Below are 21,272 nucleotides of genomic sequence, written 5' to 3' on the forward strand. Positions count from 1 at the left end.
TTTCTCTATGGAAACCACTGTAAAAATCCAACCAGCGCTTTATAGTCATAGACTCAGTTTTCAAACACATTCATTACTTTGCTGGCTTATTTCTACTATATAATCAATAGATAGATGCATAGGTTGATTAATAGGACCCATAAATTAATAGGCCCCATTTTCAAAAAATGTAAACATAATGAATTCTTATTAACTTGCACATTCCCAAGAGATTAAGTAAAATAGTGAAATAAATGCAGAGAATGAGATTCCAAGATAAACTGGATCCATAGTGCAGCATGAGCTAGAACACATGCCCCTGGAAAGAGTTGCTCTTAATTCAGGTCCTGCAGCCCAAGCCTTGAGCTCCCACCTCCTCACCTGGTTTTTTATTCAGTGCTGAGGTGGAACCTTTGGGAGGCTCTTTTTCTGTTTCTACATTCTGCAGAGTCAGCACTGCTCGTCACTGCACAGAGAACAAAAACCCCTTAGACTTTCAGGGAGGTGCCAAGGAGCCCACTGATAGGAAACCTCATGACAAGAGCACAAGGAAGACCTAGAAGCTAAGTCAAGAGGTTCCCCCAGGTTTGTGCCCCAACATGTGTGGCCTGCAGGTTGCTCCAGGTCCTACACAGAAGGTGGTGACATTCAGGCACAGAGGACAGCTGTGCCCATTCTGCAGCAATGCTTACCCCACAGTCACCCCGTCTCCTACTTCCATCCTCACTCTACATCCGATCCCCACCCTCATTCTACCTCTTCCCTTTGCTCTCTATTACTTCCATCCCCATTCTATCTCTTTTCTTTCATTCCTATCTTTAATTCTTCACTTTCCTCTTGGTTTGGCCTATTTTTACTATTTTTGTTTCTGGTGATGGTATCTCTTTACACATTCTCTTCTCTTCCTGTGTTTGTTTTAATCTCCTTTCATGAACATCTTGGCTCTCTGAATAATTTGCCTTGAACATAGAATACTCTCTGACATCAACACTGAAATTTACCTTTTCTGTTTTTTATACTTTTCACAGGGGACATTTATACAATCACAGGGGACATTTTTCTGTTGAACTCACTGCATAAGGTACTGATCCTCTCACTTTCCTACTGCTAACTCAGGCCACCAGGACAACCTCCATAGGCCATATGACGTGTCCCATACCCTGACCTGCTACCATGATTCACATCACACATTCTTTCAGTCAGCCTTGCCTACTATATCAGATGCCTGGTTACAGTCCATCTTTGCTTGGGTTTCCCATTCATCTCCTGAATTAAAAAATGACTTTTCCTTCATTATATCCACAAGATCTACAGAGAAAGAATTTATTCAGTTTCCATGGTGGGGTAGCTCTGCTCCTGAACCTAATTACAAAAATGAAGAATTTTGTTTGTCTCCCCAAAGGAAGTGAGCACCCTCACTACAATTAAGACTTTCTCCCTGTAATGCCACTGGGTTTTATTTATTTACTTTTTCACTTTTGTTTCTACTTTTCAAAGTAGAAGCCTATTTTCATCTGATAGGGTTCCAGGGCCACTTTGAGCACTGTGGACAGCAGCCCACTGTGCCCTCTTTGTGGTGACTGTCTCCTCCTATCAGACAAAGCTTGGTCCTCTCTCTGCCAGTTCTCCATTCATTGTCCTTTACTCACTTCAATACAGTTTTCTTTGTGTCTCCCTCCCCATTTTTTATTATTGATACTCATTTCCCTCTGTATCTTTGTCTCTTTATACTATTTCTTTACATTTTTGTCCTTGCCTACCAGGGGCAACAGGGTCTTGGGTAAAGCATAGAAGGTGCTCAAGACACAAGCGGTCCTCAGGGTGAGCTCCTCCTTACTTGTGTCCCAGGGTATTCCCCCCTCACCTTAGACCTGGTCCTGTGGTGCCACCCAACTTTTTAGTTTATCCTTTCTCAGCTATGTTTCCTACTTTCTCCTATTTTCTTTCTCTCTCTTCATTATTTTTTGACTCGTAGAGCCCTCATCTTTGTCAACTTTGTCTTTCTTTGTAATTTCTTCCTGTCTAGCATTCCAGTCATCACTGCAGTCTCCCTGTGCCTTTACCCACAATGTAGGGTCCCTCCACCTGCCTGTTCCCCTCCACACTCATTATACTCAGGCACTCAGTCTTACCTACTGGCTCAAACCCTTGGGCATATTTTTCAATCCCTTGTTGGGCTGCTAATGCATTGTTGTCACTGATTGTACCTGTATCTAGCACATTTATGTCTTCTGTTCCAGAGAGGCACTCTGAGAGTCTATTGTCAGGTGGAGCTGTACTAAGACCATGTATGATTCATAGATATTTTCTTTGCTTTCTTTATCACTCAGGGTCCAACCAGAAAATAGAAACCTCTCTAAGCTTTTAGAGCAGAAGGAATTTAATCCAGATGATCAGTCATACAGCTAATAGAAGAGCTGAGAATTCCAACCCAAAAATAATGAATAGGAAGCTATGGGAGGGACCAAGAGTGAGGTCATGTGCCAAGGCTGCCTGGGAGCTAGAAAGGAGATCATGTTTGCCTGCCTGGTGGAAGGCAGAGTCATCAGAGTTGCTGCTGCTGCCAGAACTGTTGCCCAAGACAGTGAATTGGAAACACCAAGCTTCTCCCTTGCTCCCACTCTCCAATCTCTTGCTAGGGTGATCAGGTTAAGAACCCAGCAAGAAGCAGAAGCAAGTGAGCTGTCAAGCAAGTCTGCATGGGTCTGTGGCCAGAGACAAAGGGCACATTGAAGGAAGAAACAATAAGGTCCTGGATAAACTACCCAGGACCAGCACACCCTCTTCCCCACACTGAACCTCCCTCACTCATTACTGATTCCACTGACCCATCCCACTGTGTTCCCTCCAACCTCAATACTGTATGGATGGAAAATATTTTATCAGTACAACTTCAATTATTTCATCTACTGCTCTTTTCCTAAACAAAGTACTTTATGTAAAGATGATTTAAAATTTAATTCCCACAACGTTAACATAGGACATGGGCCCTGGTACATGTTTTATGTTACATACACATTCCTTGGAGCCTCCTCTTGGGGTGGGGGTGGCATCAGGCACAGTGTTATCCTTGCCTGTGCATGTCACAGTCAACCCGTCCTGCTAGGTCAGACTCTTGGGTGTATTTACTGGTGGTTTGTTGCACATTATTTGGGTCATAATGTCATGGTTCCACCCAACACCCCATCTGCACATTAAATTCCTTCTCTGCTCATTACTAGTCACAATTCCTTCCTCCCAATCCTTCCTGTTCCCACCAGTACACTGGTAGATGAACTGCTAAGAATACACTCTGATGAATGTTGGATGCCTGTTAAGTGTTAACTCTTTCACTAAATGTAATTTTCTAAGAGTATCAGAGTGTTTTTAAAAAGTCACTCTGAGCCCTGGATGGCGTAGCTCAGTGGATTGAGTGCGGGCTGCGAACCAAAGTGTCGCAGGTTCGATTTCCAATCAGGGTACATGCCTGGGTTGGAGGCCATGACCCCCAGCAACCGCACATTGATGTTTCTTTCTTTCTATCTCCCTCCCTTCCCTCTCTAAAAATAAATAAATAAAATGTTAAAAAAATAAAATGAAATAAATCACTCTGTGTTTTTATTTTATAAAAATGCTAATTTATAATGTCCTTTATAAATAACACATCCCACATGAGCTACAGAATTATGCTTTCCATGGTGCAGGAAGTTCCCTGAGTCTCCTCCGTGTCACTTATTTGCAAAGAAGAGTCAGGGAATAAGGACATAAATTTATTATATACCAGTGTGATATAAGGATGGTGAACCTGTGGTTGTCTATTTATTTTCTTGGGCCTGAGGTTGGTACTGTTTTGATCACTACTCCATAACCTGAGGGATCATTAAATCCACATGGACATACGTGAGAAAAGAAAACCCCACAGTTTACTGTGGTACATAACAGTTTAGACTCTGGCTCAATACTAATAATAATGATCATAAACATAGTAACATTAAAAAATCTTTAGAACGCTGATGAAGACTCATGCTGTGACAGGACATAGCTGAGCAGTAGCCATTCTTAGGCAGGAGCTGACCAGCAGCCATTCCCAGACAGCAGTCTTTCCCAGATAAGCAGTCATGTCAAGGTCGTACGCTAATCCCCGCTTTTAGCAGATGCAGTCCTTTCCCCCCTCCTTCTGCCTGTGTAACAAGCTTATAAGGAAACTCCAGCTAAGCTCAATGCCCAGAATTTGGAATTTTATCTCCTCTGGGTCCACATGCGTGAACAAACTCCACTTTGTAAACTCCCAGGCCATCTGAGTCATCTTTTCTGTAACAATGCAAGTCTGTGAATTCTTTACATGATACAACTTGTCACCCTGTGAGGGAGGTACTATTATCACCTCCATTTCATAAGTGATGAAACTGCGGGACAAAGAGGGGAAGTCACTTCCCAAGGTCTCAGGGCAGAATTGGAGCCAGCTGTGAGTCACCAGACCTCCTGCTCTGACACTGCCCTATGGCAGAGTTTAATCCCTAGTCTCAGTGCCTGAACTCCCACAAATAGCCCAAGTCTCCAAGCAGATTCTTTGTCTTCTGAAAAACTCAGATGACATACCATCATTGTAACTGTTTGACATAAAATATTGCCTGTGTTACTATTCGTGATATGGTGACTGACAAAAAATTAACTTTTCAGGATTCATGTCTTTAATTAATCTTATTTTAAATATTTTAACAACTTTAGTAAGTATGTTATAGACTAAGGAAATGTTAAGAGTTGTAAACAGTGGTTATTGGTTGTTAAAGTTTCAAGTGTTTGTTCAGAGGCCCCTCTGGTATTTCTGACCAGCGTCTGGCCCACTGTGCTGGGGATGATGGGAGAGGGTTTGCACGGGAGGCACATGGGGCTGTGTAAAGGATTCAGCAGGTGAGGGACTCTCCCCCAGGGAACACAGTCATCACTGCTAAGCTGTCTCCTGCAGGACAGGCCACCTCAGGATGGAAAATCATCAGCTGAGGCCACAGCCTATTTCAAGCAAGACAGATGCAGAGGCCATGAAGCCAGGCACATGGACAATAGGTCCCAGAGCTGTCAACAGTTGGCAGAAAGCACATGTGAGAAGGAGAGGACCAACCCTCCCAGGCAACTCAGTGTATGAAGACTCTGTTATCTAAATCTTTGGAGACATTGCACATGACAAGATGGACAATTCTGGGCACTCCATACTAAAAAGAAGCAGCCCTCCCACCACAGCCTATTGCAGAAAGGGACAGGAGCAGCAAAGCATCACAGAATAGCCAGAAGGAACAGACCTGTGTAATTGGACTTGTCCAGGGAGAGCCAGGACAGGAATGGATATGAGTTTTCACCAGTTCCTGAAGGAAAAATTTAGAAACTTATTTCAGAAATTGAAGTGTGAGCTGTGCAATTCTCTTCCAGTCCCATGTTAATCTTTACAGTGTAGTACTTGACAACCCCTTCCCCCAGGAATCAACGCAGACCTGCACCCCTGGTCTCAGTCAGGCCATCTCACTATGTCATCCATGAGGCACTTGGTAACTAGTGATGGCTTGTCTTTTCAGCCACAGCCATAGGGAACCTGTTCTAGTCTCTAGAGCTACCCCAGACTGGTGGTCTTACTGGACCCCCGGCCTGCTTCACACAGACCCTCCCTCTGCAGGTCTGTTCACTCTGCTTTGTGGGCTTTAACACCAGGGTTCAGCAAGTGATTTCCCTTTACTCCTGTACCTCTTGGTATTCTTCCTTTTGTATCTTCCTTTCTGAATATATTGCCCTATTCTTGACTCACGGGTTTGTCTTTGCCTTCAGTTTATCTTGGAGTTTATAGAGTTTAGAGGATGGCCTTTGGGTTCAGAAGGCCTGGGTTCATCCTGTTCATTTGACTCCAAGCCAACTGCCTACATGGTCTCTCCAGATTTCAGTCACTTTTTCTGCAAATGGGCACATGGTGATACTTCTACCCAAGGGCAGCAGTGAGCACTAAACACAGTTCTCCTTACATTTTAGCAGAAGACAATCGGTTTTTATCTATTTGTAATCACCTTGTTCAATGTTCAGTTGAGTATTACGGTTCTCTGCACTCTCACCTCCAGTACTTGCCTGATTTAAAATTTTGTTTTCGATCACTGAAGAGAGAGAGAAAAGAAGTTAGAGATCTCCATCAGAGTGCAGGGACATCAAGTGGGCATGTTTAGGAATTTTCAGCCTCTGGTCACTCAGAACTCAGTGAGTCCCAGTCCTCATGGTCAAGTTCCACACCATCCCTGGTACAGAAAAGAGAATCCCCAATAAGGGCACCCTTATGTTACCCACACAGAAAGGAGTCACTCGAATATCAGGATGAAAAAGTCGTTGAAAACACCATGAGTTTGTTACTCATGTAAAAAAAATTACAGATGGTTGGAAAAGCATGTGCCAAATAAAAAGTGGAGGTGAAGTGTGTTTTCTGACCTCTTCAAACGGTAAAGAGAAGACAAGAATTTCCTTGGGAGAAGGACAAAGGTCCTGTGAGTGACTGCATGTATGAAAGTGAAAGCACAGAAACTTGAAATAAATAGGTGGTCAAGTGAAGGGTGGAGTTTACTGGGTCAGGAGGATGAGCATCTCCCAAAGAGACAGCAGAGGACACAGAAAGAACTAGAAAGACCTCCAGGGACCCAGATCCCAGGAGACTCTCTGAAGCTGCCAGGAGGGAGAGGATATTGTGGCCCTGGAAGACATCTCAAGAGGTCTGTATCAGTGCCTGGGAGGCTGCCAAAAAGGTGAGACCAGTGCACCAGCCAAGTGCTTTTCCAAGAGCATCTGCACTACTCAGTTCATATAATTCTTTTTTCTGTGGATTCTCCATTGTTATTTGGAGATCTTGCTGGATACGAAACTGTGTTGAAATAAAATTTTTTTGGCAGGTCAAAACAAAAATTATAGGAAGAAGAAATTATAATGAGTGACAATCATGCTAAAATTATTGCCCAAACAGTTTAAACAGCAAATTCAGACTACAGTTAAAAATTATACATTATGATTCTCAGGAAAAAGTGTTGAATCAATCACTTTTATGTGGTACCAAACACAGTTTCTGGCAGAGAAATTGATTTTGAGATTATTCGATTAATGTTTGTCTTGCCCCTGGTGGAGAAAGAGCTAATTCAGCCATCATCTTTAAGGGCCAATTTGACCTGGGTTAATTTTCTTGCTCATTACTCTGAGCACCTGATGAAGGTGGTCTCTCTTTTTGGTATTACGAGGTCAACACTGGGTTTAGGGTGAAAAATGACCCATAACTGGACTCAGAAGGACTCCACGTCAACTATGAGCTTCTCATGTGGTGACACTTATAACTCAGTTGTCTCTAATGGGGTCCCTGAAAGCAATGACTACAGAGTTGTTACATGAGACATTGACTCCCCTGGTCTTGGTGCTGCTAAGCCAGGTGGATTCTGCACCCACTGCTGAGCTGTCAGCTGAGGCAGATAGTAGGGTACTTGATGGTCTGCTATTTGGACACATGAAATAGAGCAGCAACTGATGGTGCCTTACTCAGATGCAGTGGTTCTTGTCATTTGTTCTTGGAAGTAAATCTGACATGACTGTGACTCTAATTGTTGTGTGAGTTTCAATGCTTAGTTAGGCAGACCTCCAGGTGTATTTTATACTGTAGTCACTATAGCAAAAGCTTCGAGAAGGCTCATGATGTCTGTATTCTTAATTGCTATGTCACCTCGGACCAGCATCATGTGTGACACATGCTCAAAATATATTTGTCAAAAAATTTGCCACAGACATTGAAAAGTAGGCTATAAGCCTCATTACCATCTTTGAAGCCTTTACAAATGCCATTCAAATCAGGGTAGCTCTTCATCATGAACTCGCTGAACAAGATTTCCAGAAGTGGCAGGTGACATTTCTCCTTCATTTTATTGAGGACTGCATACACCACTTTCGGTACAGCTGACTGGTTTTCACAAGATGCTTTAGACTCCTTAAAAAGTAGTAAACAGAGAAATATGAATACAGAATTTTAAGTTACAGAAGTGCCCTAGAAAGTGATTTCATTTTAATGTATTACAATTCTCCTACATAGGTATCTTCTCATGTACAGTTTTAAAATTTCCCCATATTAGTATAGCTACAAATAAGTAAATCTTTTTTCCTTAAAACTATGTATTTGTGCATTTGATCTCGTCATTCCCATTTATATTATATGGAAGGAGGAGCAATATGCAGAACGAAAATTGGTTCAAAGTTAAATGATATGTAGCCCTTTCAGAACCTGGCAAAATATTTTAGGAATTGACTGAGCGGGTGATAGGCTGATGTTCTATTGAATGAAAAACAATTGTCCCTTCCCTAGGACCAACTTGGCCTGGCAAAGTTCAAGGAAGCCAGGTGATCATTTTTCCCTTCTTGTGAGCTTTGCTGTAAAGTAGCCTATTCATAGGGAAAGAGAAGATTCGAATTTTGTATCTCCACTTATGTCTTTTGCTAGAATTATCTAATTTTCAAGATTCCAGAAATAACAAAGGAAAAGAAAATTGAAAGCTGTTGGAGGGAGAATAGCATGTAAATAGTTAGAAATTTGTCCTAACAATGCATTCATTTTCTGTGGGTTTTAATGTTCTCAGACCTAAGCATTTAAATTGATGTTCACTGGAAGAAAGTGCGTGTAAATTATTTTATTAAATCAGTTGATTAAAGTTATTCATCCATTCATTAAAAATACATTTAATCTCTAGTTTATGCTGTATTGTACATCTAACACCTACAAGCATTATACTGTACACCTATAGGGCCCATAACCTTCAGATCCAGCCTATCTCCATTGTTACTCACCTCAACTCTAGGGGGCACCAAAAAGTCCCGTTCCTTCAGTCAGAAGCATGACTGCCTCCAATGATGCCAGCTTCTCCTTTTCACTTTATAGGAACACTTAGAGCAGTACTTGAGAAAGCCCCCACTTACAGGAGACCCCTCACTTGTCTATTTGTGCCCTGACATTTGATTCCAAACTACCAAAACAACTAATGTGGGGCTGGTTTACCAGATTGTGACATAATAAACTTCACTTACTTCATATATTTTATTGGTGATCAATTTATTGTCACGAAGTGTCTCAAGGAAAGGAAATGGTGTTTTTATTGCATCTGAAATCTCAACCTTACGTTCTTTGAAGCGTTTGACTGCAATCTCACACGCAAGTTTGTAGTCTTCTGGGGACATCCTAGGGAGAAAGGATACCATGATAAAATGGTCATCAAGCCTTTTAAGTGCTTGTGCAGAGTGCAATGTTTTATATATGAAGGACAGAATGTGAAGAATCACATGAATTAAATAAGGATTTCTGAGTAGAGACCAGAATAAATGGAAGTGGTGCAATCAACAAAGATATAATAGAAGAAGCATGGAGGATCCCAAAGACATGCGTATTATAGAAAATGTCCAGACTGTCCCAATTGAAGTCATTGTACACATGTCTCCTCCTAAACATATTTGAAATATTTTTTATTAAAACCTTCTATTCAACATAATATTGGCAGTTCTAGCCACAACAATGAGACAAGACAAAGAAATAAATGTCATTATAATTTGGAAAGGAAGAAGTAAAACTCTACTTCTTAGCAGATGACATGATATTACAATAGAAAACCCTAAAACCTCTACCCAAAACTATTAGAACTAATAAATGATATTAGTAAAGTTGCAGAGTACAGAATCAATACACAAAAAATCTGTCATGTTTCTATACATCAATAAGAAACAATAAGAAGAAGAAATTAAGAAAACAATCCCATTTACAATTGCATCAAAACATCTAAAATATCTAGGAATAAATTTAACCAAAGAGGTGAAATACTTTTACTCTGAACAGAATAAAACTTGTGAAAAGAAATTGAAGAAGTTACAAATAAATGGAAAAATATAGTGTACCATATTCATGATTTGGAAGGATTAATATTGTTAAAATGTCCTTACTACCTCAAGTAATATATATACTCAGTACAATCCCTGTTGAAATACATTCTTCTAGAAATTAGAATTAATTCTAATTCTTTTTATGGAACCAGAAAAGACCCCAAATAGCCAAAAAAATCTCAAGAAGAAACAAAGTGGGAAGTATCACACTCCCTGACATAAAACTACACTATACAACTGTAATAATCAAAACAGTATAGTATTGGCAAAAACAAACGGATATATAGATCAATGGACTACAATAGATAGCCCAGAAATAAATCCTCACATATATGGCTAATTAATGTAAGACAAAGGTATACAATGGGGTAAAGATAGTTTCTTCAATAAGTGGTGTTGACAAAACTCAACAGTTACATGTATAAAAATTGAAATTTGACCACTTTCTTATACCACAGACAAAAATAAACTCAGAATAAATTAAAGACTTAACTGTTAGACTTGAAACCTTAAAACTTTTGGAAGAAAACATATGCAGTAAGCCCTTTGACATCACTCTTAGAAATGTCTTTCTGGATGTATCTTTTTGAGAAAAATAAAAAAAGAAAAAATAAATAAATGGGATTACATTACACTAAAAAGGTTTTGCACAGCACAGCATACCATTACCAAAATGAAAAGACAAGCTACTGATATTTGCTAATTTTCACACATTTAATAGAGGATTAACATTTAAAGTATAAAAACAAGTCATACAAGTCAACACAAAAGATACAAAAATTCCATAGAAAAATGGACAGAGGACCTGAACAGACACTTCTCCAAAGAGGACATGCAAATGGCCAACAGATATATGAAAAGAGGCTCAACATCACTAGTTACCAGGGAGATGTACATTCAAAGCACAATGAGATATTACCTCACACTCCTTAGAATGGCTATCATCAATAAATCAACAGATAACAAGTGCCTACAGGATGCAGAGAAAAGGGAACTCTTGTACTTTGTTTGTGGAACTGTAAATAGGTGCAGTGACTATGGAAAACAGTATGGAGATTCCTCGTCATACAAGTAAAAACAGAGCTGCCATATAATCTGGCAATTCCACTTCTGGACAGTTATCTGAAGAAAACAACACTAATTCATAAAGATATGTGTACTCTTATGTTCATTGCAGCATTTCTAGTAACAGCTGAGATATGGAAGCAATCTAGACATCTATCAATAAAGAAATGGATAAAGATGTTTTATAAACACACACACACACACACTAGAATATTATTCACCAATACGAAAGTATGAAATTTTGCCATTTGCAAAAACATGGATGGACCTGGAGGGTATTATACTAAGTGAATTAAGTCAGATAGGGAAAAACAGATACCGTATGATATCATTTATGTGAGTAGAGAACCTCAAAAAACAAATGAATAAACAAAGCAAAACGAAGCAGAAACAGACTCATACATCCAGAGAATAAGCTAATGTTTGTCAAAGGAGAGGAGGTGGGGAGATGGGAATTTAAACAAGAAAAAATTACATTTGTATAAAAGTGAGATGGAATAGAGAACTGTTACAAACATGATAGATATTAACTCAATTTATTAGTAATTATTTCAATGTGATTGGTCTTAATATTCCAATTAAAAAACAGAGATTACATATGAAAGAAGTGAAGGGATCAGGCAAAGAACATACAAGCACAACCCACAGACACAGACAACAGTGGGGTGAAGGCCAGAGGGAAGGGGAGGCAGGGGTTGGTGGAGGTAGGCCAAGGGGGACACATAGGTCCATCTGTAATAGTGTCAGCAATAAAAAATAAGAAAAACCCCAGAGATTATCAAAGTGACTGCAAAAATAAAAAACCTCTATGTCGTAACAAAATTAAAACCTATTTGTCTTAACAAAATAAACCTTTAAATATAAAGCTCATGTTAAGAATGGAGAAAGAGAGGTCATGCTAATACTAACCAAGAGAGAGATGGAGTAGCTATGTTATTTCCAGACAAAGATGATTCAGAATGAGAGAAGGTATGAAGGTGCAAGAGGGCATTACACATGAAACAGGGGTCTGTTTTCCAAGACTTAACAACCCTTAACATGCATTTACCTAAACACACACCATCAGATTATAGAAGGTAACAATGGAAAGAACCACAAGTAGAAATAAATAAGTCTACTATTAGAGTTTGATGCTTTCAAACCCTCTTTTAGTAATTTATAGGCCTAGCAAGCAAAGATTTAATAAAAATACATTTGATCTGAGTAACACTGTTAATGAAATTAGTCTGTCTGGCATTTACAGAATAGTCTGACTCATAACACTGTGTACACACAGACCACATGATTACAGGGAAACTCACCTACATCAAGACAGACCACATTTGGGGCCTTAAAGCCCACTTTAACAAGTACAGAAGAATAGAAATCACAGAATATACACTCAGACAACAAAGAAATTAAATGAGAAATTCATTACACAGAAATAAATAGAAACTCCTCAACTATTTGCAGATCAAAAATATACTTCTAAATAACATGGGCAAAAGTAAGTCTCAAGAGAAATTTTAAAATTGTTTAAATTAAACACAATTGAACATATAATTTATCAAAAATTGGTGATGCAGAAATAGCAGTAATTAGTGGGAAATAGATTCTGTTAAATACATATGTTACAAAAGAATATAAACCTAAAATGGAAGAAATAGGATAAAATAAATATTTAATAAGATAGGAATCAGTGAAAGTGGAAATAGAAAAAATAGGAAGAACCACAACACCTAAATCCAGTTCTTGGTAAAGATTAATCAAATTGATAAACTTTAACACAGGCTAATAAGAAAAACAGATAAAAGACACAAAATACCAATATTAGAAGTTTAAGCAGGATCATCACCAACTGATCCCAAGGACAATGAAAGCACTTTCAAAACCTACTGTGACAAATCTCTGAGTACCATTTTGGTAATTTCAATAAAATGGGCCAAGTCCTTGAAAGATACAAACTACCAAAACTTGTACAAGAAGAAATAGATCATTTGACTAGTCTTATATTTGTTTTTTTTTAAAGTGAAGGAGTAATTAACACTGAAAAAAAGTATCAGGCTCAGATAATTTCACTGGCGAATTTTGCTGAACATTAAACTAAGAAATGATATAGTTCTCCAAAGCCTTGTCCAGAAAATAGAAGCAGAGGGAAAAGTTTTAACTCATCCCATGAGTCCAGTATACTGCAACACCAAAAGCAGAGAAAGACGGACTACAAACCTATAACTCACATGAATAGCAATACAAAAATCTTTACCAAAACATCAGCAAATTGCATATTACAATGTATAAAAAAATTATCCCCATGACCAACTGGAATTTACCCCAGATATACAAGGCTGGTTCAATATTCCAAATCACTCAGTGTAACCCACTATATCAAGAGGCTGAAGAAGAAAATGGAGTGATCATGTCAACTGATGCAGAAAGTTCACTTGACAAAGTTTACTTCCGTTCATGTAAAATCCCCTAGCAACCTGGATACAAAAAGGAACTTCCACAACTGGAGAAGAAACATCCATAAGAATCCTGTAGCAGACATGAGGCTTACTGTTGAGAACCTGCACCCTTTCCCCCTAAGATCAGGAAAAGGAAAGATGTTCCCTTTTACAAGTCCTAGTCAATATTGTACTGGAATGCATACTGGAAAATGAAAAGGAAATTAAAACTATAGAGTTTGGAAGAAATAAAACTGTCTTCGCAGATGACATAACTTCCTATGCAGAAAATCCTAAACATTCCTCCAAAAAATCTCCTGTAACTAAGAAATAAGTATAGCAAGGACACTGGGTACAAAATAATGTAAAAATGATAATGGCTTTTATACATGCCAGCATTGAAAAATTAGATTCAAAATTAAATAAAACAATACCATTAACAATAGTTTCAATAATGCAAAACCTAAGTTGGTATTCAACTAAATGTGTAAAGAATCTGTATTCAAAACATTATTCTAGAAAGAGAAGATTTTTATTTTGCAAAATAATAACTTTATCAATGTAAGTCTGCAAAGTATATTAACAACTTAAAGTTCAGAGCTGAGTGGTAAAGGGAAATTAGTTAAATGACTTGTTTTTATATTTCACAATCATTTTTCATTGAATTTTTTCATTACCCCCATCCCCCTTTCAACCTGCTGCCCTAGTTCCCCACACTGTTGTCCATGAGTCCTTTTTCCTTTTTGCTTGGTATGATTTTTTAAAAAAATTTCAAAGACTGGAACAATATGGTTTCAAATTCAATACTACAAAAATATAGATTAAAAATAAATTAAAAATTGAAAATAACCCTGATTAATTAAAATTAAGCTTTTTAATGTCACTTAAGACAGGAAGAAGTACAATAAATAGAAAACATAGCCTGCAGTTTTAGACAAAAAAGGAACAAGGAAAACAATAAGGAGTTTAAAAGTGGAAACAGGAAAAAGTACGAAAATTATAGTATGCAAAATCCTTGATGTAGATGAAACAATGGTGATATCGGACAGCACAGGATCAAAAATAGAATCCAGCAAGAGACCCAAGGAAGACAAAGTGCCATAAAAGTTGTTAAAATCACAGATAGAAAAGCTATGGTATGTAAACATGAACAAAACAGCACCAACAAATGATGCTCGTGCTGATGGGATAGAACAATTCAAAACACAAGTAAAGGAACAAATCTTTTATAAATATTAAAAAAAACTTTTACTTCTAGGTTTTGACTTTTTGCACAGGCAAAAATTATCATACAGGATCTGGAGATATTTGTTAGAAAGACACATTACTTAACCATGCATGCTGAAAACAGGGAACTACAATTTATTTTCAGTATTTTGAAAGGAATGTCAACACATCATGATCTTCATTACAAAAGAAGCTTCAGAAAATTTTAATTGGTAAAAGCTAAACATGCTGCATGTGAAAATAATAACAATGCCCCCAAATTGTATGACAGAAAACAAAAAGCCCTCTACTGGGTAAAAGGGGAAACAGATCTTTCTGTTAGAGGTTGTTTTGGAAAAAAAAATACAGGAAGACAGTGGAATGAGATTGAGCAAAGCCTGTTGCATATCAGGAAACCTTTTATGAAATTTATTGCAACAATAAACAAAAGCAGTGAATGTATATAGTTATATTCATAAATTATTATATATACTTTTTAAAATGTGGAGACTCCACGCTGGTATTTTTAGAAAAACTATATGAAAGAGTCGAAAGCTGACACAGTACAAACTCTCAAAAAACAGCAAATACTACAGTAAACATTGAAGTGATGAGGCCATTCAATGATGCCTACCATTACCACAATTTGCTCACATGTGTGTTTTAGCTAATGCAATAGGATAAGAAAAAAATTCATTGGCATAAATACTAAAAAAAAGATACAATATTATATGATGTATGATTACATATACAGAAATGATAGAGACCTAAATAAATTCCCTAAGAACTAGAAAATGAATTTTCCAAGAGGCATGAATTTTTTAAAAACGTACATAAAATGAACAGATCTTATTTGCAACAACATATGTTGAAAAGAAAGAAAATATTACTTCAAACACAATAGTCAATACACATTCATATATTTATAAACATCTGAAAGTTATGAACTATATGAAAGAAACTATAATGTCTTATTGAAGAAAATTATCAAGCTCTAAATAAATGGGGAGGTGGAAGGTGCTTTTATTTAGGAAAACATAACAATTTTAAAGTGTCAATCTTCCTGAAATTCTTGTAAAAGTGTAGTGCACCTGCATTTTGTAATCATATTGAAAGTGGATAAGGTAATTTAAAAATATATAAGACAGAAAAAATATCTGAGTCAAGCAGACTAAGTAGAAGATTTAATTGATTTAATGTTAACAATTCAGTGAGATAGTAAAAGAATGTAAAAATATGTTTCCAGTACACAGGTCTAAGGGTTATTATATCTGATAGAGAAAGACTCCAGCCTATTGACAAAATATGACATACAATGCCAAAGAAAATGCATCTGAACAGTCATTTAGAGAAAATGAAATAAAATGTCCAATAAACATACAAATACATATAAAGTAAAATATCAATGAGAAACCATTTCTCACCCACTGGATTGGCAAACACGGTTTCACAAGTGACAATGCAGCGTGGGAGAAGACTCAGAGAAGCAGACATTCACTGCTGGTATGAGCAGAAATTGCAAAATGCTGGTGCTGTGTAAAAGGGACAATGACATCACTTTTTGAAAAACCTTTGTGACTTTGGGTTATAGAAGACTAAAAGGTAGCTATGAAACCAAAAGTTTCATCCATAAAGAAAAAAACTGATAAATTAGTAAAAAATAGTAAATATTTTGTGCTTCGAAAAACACCATACAAAATATGAAAAAAAAAAAAAGTAGTCCCAGAGCAGAGAATGAGAACCTAGGCTTGGTCAAGGGCAAGGAGTTCTGCTGGGAGCAAGGAGGACAGGTGAGCTTGCGAGGGTCAGGCAGGGCTGGAGTGAGGGTCCCAACACACAGTCAGATTCCCCCTTCGGATACACGGTCTAGTTTTCCAGGGCAAAAAGCGAAAGAAGCCATGTCAAATGTCCCTGAAAAGTAGAGAGGAATTACCCAAAGGCTCACCATTTGGAGCTGGCCATGACCATGATGATGAGGTCCAGAGAACATCGAGCAGAAAGCTGGGAAGTCACTTCCTCCCAGGAAAGCAGAGCTCAGCTCTGGCCACACCTGGAGGCTGATTACCTGGCCTTTACACAGACAGAGGGTTACCTCTGGGAGATGGGGAAACTCACAGACTCAGCATTCCAAAAAATTAGTAATAAAAAAACCCAAAAGAACTACTAAAACTTAAGTAGTTGTCATAGGAGAAAATTTGAGACAACTGTTATGAACAGGAAGCAAAAAGATGATTTATGAGGGAGAAATAAAGCTGTGAAGGCTAAAGTTACATGCAGAGAAGAGGAGTTTTACCCCCAAATTAAACAAATATGCATTTTGTAGATAATAGAGAAGCAACTTCCCCTGAAGTAAAGGAAGAATTGAATCTGTCTTCTCACGAACACAAGAACTCTGGTTAAAGACAGTGTGCATGGAATTCACCAATATCTTTCAGCATTGCTTTTATTTATTTGTGATAAACAGGGTGCATCTATCTTATAAAATCAATACTGTAAGTTTTTACTCTAAATCTGAAAGCTTTAACAAGATAGAAGTTGCCATAAAAAAGCTAAAAGACAAGGAAGCATACTGACAAGTTCAGAGTATGTAGCAAACTCTCCCTTGTCATCAAAGGAAGAACAATCACCTCAATTTATTACATTGACCAAAAATAAACCAACAGTTCATAGAAGAGGCAATTTAAGGCCAATAGACTTGAAAACCTGTTCAACCTCCCATGCAATCAGAGAATGCACATTAACAGTCTGTATGCCTTTATCCAGCTCCTTTGTGAAGTCTGGGGGTGAAGAGATGACTCATCAGCCAGTGGCGGGAGAATACAGTGGTTCAGCCATGAGGAAGGCAATTTGGTAGGATCTATGAACAAGTGAATATTAGTACCCTTTGCCTGAACAATTCTACCTTTTGTTTTCTGACACGAGACAAATACTTGTATACATGCAAAAACATAAAGAAATATGTAATTGTTATTATCACAGTTTGTTAGTAACAGTGAACCATCAAAAACAACATACATGGATTAAACGGAACATAATTTAACAATTATGGAAAACAACTCCATGGAGCAGTGTGCACCTTTTAATAAGAATGGGGTAGATCCTATGTTTATTAATGTAAAAAACCTCTAATAATTTTAATATTGAAATTTAACAAATGTAAAATCCAGAATGGTGTATACAATATAATCTCAGTCAAAAAACAAGACAGAAATTATGCATTTAGGTAAACCAGTCATGTTTTCATTTACACAGAAACACGCTTTACCTGTTTTCATGTAAATGTATAGACACATAAAAGTACATAATGCACATAATGTACAAAAGTAAATGCACACAGAAGGCCGTGCCCACAACACTCAGCAGGCCCAAGAATGGAAGCCCCACGGCGTGGGTGGTGAACAGGACTGCTTCCCTCTGTGTCCATCCGTGTCATTTGAAATTTCATGACAAAGAAAGTATAATGTATTTCTTTTGGATTCAAAGAACAAACAATTAGACATATCAAGTAATGTAATTTATGACTCCTTACTAAAGAAAAAGGTGGGGTTTCTAGCCTTTTCCTTGTCAGAGGTAGAACCCACCCAGAGCAGAAAATCACAGTAGAAATGAGAGCAGCAGCCTGCACTGGGCTTTGGCGTCTTGGTCCTTCCTCTTCCTTTGACTTCCTCATCAAGGCCCCTGGAGGAGACCCAGACCCCCAGCCAGAGGTGGGAATAGGCCCGGTGCTGACCCGTCCCCAGGTCAGTTAGGAGACCAAGGCCCCCAAAGTCAGATGTTTAATCTGAATTTTATATTTTCTTAAGGGCCCTCTTTGAAACAACCTAGGTGAAGGTGGAGGGGCCAGAGGGAAATGAGAGAGTTCAGAGGCCATGAGACAATAACAAATCCTTTTCTCAAAGTCAGAAAGAACAGCTGAGTGCAGAGGGGCCATCAGTGGAGCAGTAGGTGTACCACCAGCGTCCTGTGGGCTGCGGCCGCTGCGCTCACACCAGCGGCTGTCCCTCTGCTGTTTAAAGATCCAATTTCCTTATCACACATTCCTGCATTCCACTACACTGCACGTGAGTGTACGTGTAAAGCAGGGCTAAGGTCAAGGGTTAGTTCAGTGTCTAATGACAGACAGTGAAGCAGGAGCACAGCTAGAGAGGAAGTTAAAAGAAGGAAGGCATTTACTGACCTTCTCCTGAGGTCACTGCTCGAACTGGCCATCATCCTACTCTGGGCCCTGCCAAGACCTCTGATCCCTCCGGTGTCCCCGGCCTCGTTTCAGCCTCGTTTCGGCCTCCTTTCAGCCTCGTTTCAGCCCACCGAGCCCTGAGCGGGAAGTCTGTAACAGACTCACCCCGAAAGGGCTCCACCCTAATGCAGAAAACAGAAGTGAAAGTAACTTTCCCAGTGTTGTTAGCCACATTTCCCTCCTCCTGCAGCCCCACAGTGGTTCTCAGCCATCAGGACATGTGGCAGCAGGAATGGAGGACAAGGAGGGACATTCAAGACCTGGAGTGCCAGGGGCTGGGGACCTCCAGCAATGAGCAGGGCCAGCCTTCAGCAGTCCCCTTTTTGGAGGGAAAAAAAAAACATGAGCAAACCCCACTGTGCTCACGGCCCTGGTTTTCTGAGAGGGTGCAGAGGAACAGAGTTAGGTGTCCGTGTTCAGACACAGGGCTGGAGAAGCCCCATTCTCAGGGCGATGGTTTCCATGTTTGTTCCCTGAGTCTGACTCCCCCTGGCTGGACTATGAGTTCCAGTCCAATTAAATTTAAGACACAGGGAAAGGTTGTACCCTCTCTCCACACATGGTCCTTCTTTCCCTACAAGGAGTGAATATGAATCTGGACAGATTCCGTACCCTGATGAGGACGTTTCTTTCCCAGGGTACAGGGTCTCACTGAGTCCTGGATGCTGCAAACATGGGGGCGGGGTCTGTCTCTCCAGCCCTGTCACCCTCCGTTTGGGGGTGGAAAATTTGTAAGCTGAGCCTCTGCTGGGCACAGCTGTCCTCTGCTCCTTGCCTCCATGGTTTGGGAGATCCAGGCACGGTCTCATATAGACAATACCAGCCTGTTCCAGGGACCCCCACCTCTCTCCTCTGTCCCTCAGCAGCAGGCCGACTAGGGCCCCACTGTGCTGGATATGGGCAGACATGTGCCTGTTTTCCCTGAGTCTGCTGAGAGTCACCAAGATCACCACATGAATGAGCGGTGGATAGCAGTTGGCTGGGTGGGAGGTCCACCAGGGCCAGTCTCCTGGGTAGACACTCCCACACTGGGGCGGCCCTGGCCAAAGGGAAGGAGACAATCCTGTGAGACCAGAGAAAGCTGAGCAGGCACCCCGTTCTGCCAACAGCAGTGGTTTCTGTGGGATCAGGAGGCCTCTGTGCAGAAAGCAAAACTTTTTGATGCAGAAAGCAACCTCAGACCCACCTGGGGGAAGACCTGGACGAGACCACCTTCAGAAGCAGGTTGACCCTAACAGTCCTGCTGGCCTGATGTGAAGGACAGAAGGGAGTGCCTGGGACATTTTCCATGCAGCAAGGACCAATGACAATGGGGACAGTTCCTGTTCTCTGGGAAGTTGCCCCCAGCTACGGTGCCCGGAACCTAGAAAGCAGGAGAGGCAGCAACTGAGGAGGCACATGGAGCAGAGGACTCAGAAAGGGAACAGGCTTTCTTGGCTTCACCAGGAGCAGCTTCCAATCAGACGTCAGTAGTGGGCTGAGTCTCCAGCCTGGGAGACCCTGTGGGGACAGAGGTTTGTCCCTGAGATGAGGCAGAGTCCGGACCCGAGAAATCACCAGCAGGAAGAAGTGGCAGCAGCAGCAACAGCAGCCACTGGGCTGAGGATGGAGACCTGAGGCATCTCAGTGGAGGTAGGAATGGAGAGGGTGGCACCTGGACCTTCATGGGAACTCTCAGGCCCCACACCAATGTCCCCTTCTGGAAGGTGGCCCATTAACCAGCAGGACTCCTGGTCCCCATGAGCACCCTTCTTTCTGGGGAGACTCTGAGGCTGGGAGTTCTGTGAAAGGTGAGTCTGTTCCCTGGTGGGTCTCCCTGGGTTCATCTGGCTGGAGAGGCTTGCACTCAGTGCTCCTTCAAGCTCAAGGTCACAGGGAGAGCAGTCTGTGGGGTGTGGACTGTCTGTGCATTTGTGTGTTCATGTGCTTGTTCAGTTGATTGCAGCAGCCTGAGGCCTTGTGGATAAATCCAACCCTAGGGTTCAGATTTAGGGGTTACTTCTGGCATACAATAAGCCGGGTCCCCTGATCCACCTTTTCCCAGAAAGAAATTGTTGTGTTGATCTTCATCTCTCTCATCTTTGTGCCTTCAGTTGGTTGGGAACGTACGTTGGTGACTTGGGGAGAGTTTATAAACCAAATTTGACGTTTCTCTCTGATGTTCCCTTTTTCTGAGATTACCCTCTTTCCCACCAGACACTCTACTTGCCTGACTTTGCTACCATGACGAAAGTGGACTTCCTATGAAAGCGCTGAGCACCACACAAGCCTGTGGCTGCTCTCAGAGCCTGGTGAGAGTAAACCGGAAACTTCAAGTGTTGGCTGTAAGTGAGATTTGAGTTCTCTGCAAAATTGTCCTGTCTTTGTTCATTCCTCCAACAATTTAAGCATTGTTTCCTCATTATTTTTTAAAAAGATTTAATTTGTTTTTAGAGAGAGGGGAAGAGAGGGAGAAAGAGGGAGAGAAA

The 21,272-nt window shown here is 40.0% G+C and overlaps 1 protein-coding gene across 1 annotated transcript; it reads right to left on the bottom strand.

Annotated features, from left to right (window-relative positions):
* Positions 1-359: 359 nt before the first annotated feature.
* LOC123827695 (nuclear autoantigen Sp-100-like) lies at positions 360-18,928 on the bottom strand. Its single transcript, XM_045852137.1, has 6 exons — positions 18,745-18,928; positions 9,031-9,181; positions 7,774-7,942; positions 6,006-6,089; positions 5,256-5,318; positions 360-445 (listed from the first exon to the last, which is right to left on the bottom strand). The coding sequence occupies exons 1-6, from the start codon at positions 18,777-18,779 to the stop codon at positions 369-371; spliced, it is 579 nt and encodes a 192-aa protein (XP_045708093.1). The 5' UTR covers positions 18,780-18,928; the 3' UTR covers positions 360-368.
* Positions 18,929-21,272: the final 2,344 nt, after the last annotated feature.

Source organism: Phyllostomus hastatus, unplaced genomic scaffold (assembly GCF_019186645.2).
Source record: "Phyllostomus hastatus isolate PE091 unplaced genomic scaffold, TTU_PhHast_1.1 phas_contig_860, whole genome shotgun sequence".
In the NCBI taxonomy this organism is placed as follows: domain Eukaryota; kingdom Metazoa; phylum Chordata; class Mammalia; order Chiroptera; family Phyllostomidae; genus Phyllostomus; species Phyllostomus hastatus.

Bases quoted from the DNA above. Each gene is read 5' to 3' on its own strand.
- LOC123827695 (XM_045852137.1), bottom strand. From the start codon at position 18,779: ATGATGGCCAGTTCGAGCAGTGACCTCAGGAGAAG. The intron at 7,943-9,030 runs GTAAGTGAAGTT...CTACTTTTTAAG, and splicing joins TCACCAATAAAATATATGAA to GAGTCTAAAGCATCTTGTGA. The intron at 5,319-6,005 runs GTGATTACAAAT...TTTTTCCTTCAG, and splicing joins TCAACTGAACATTGAACAAG to GAACTGGTGAAAACTCATAT.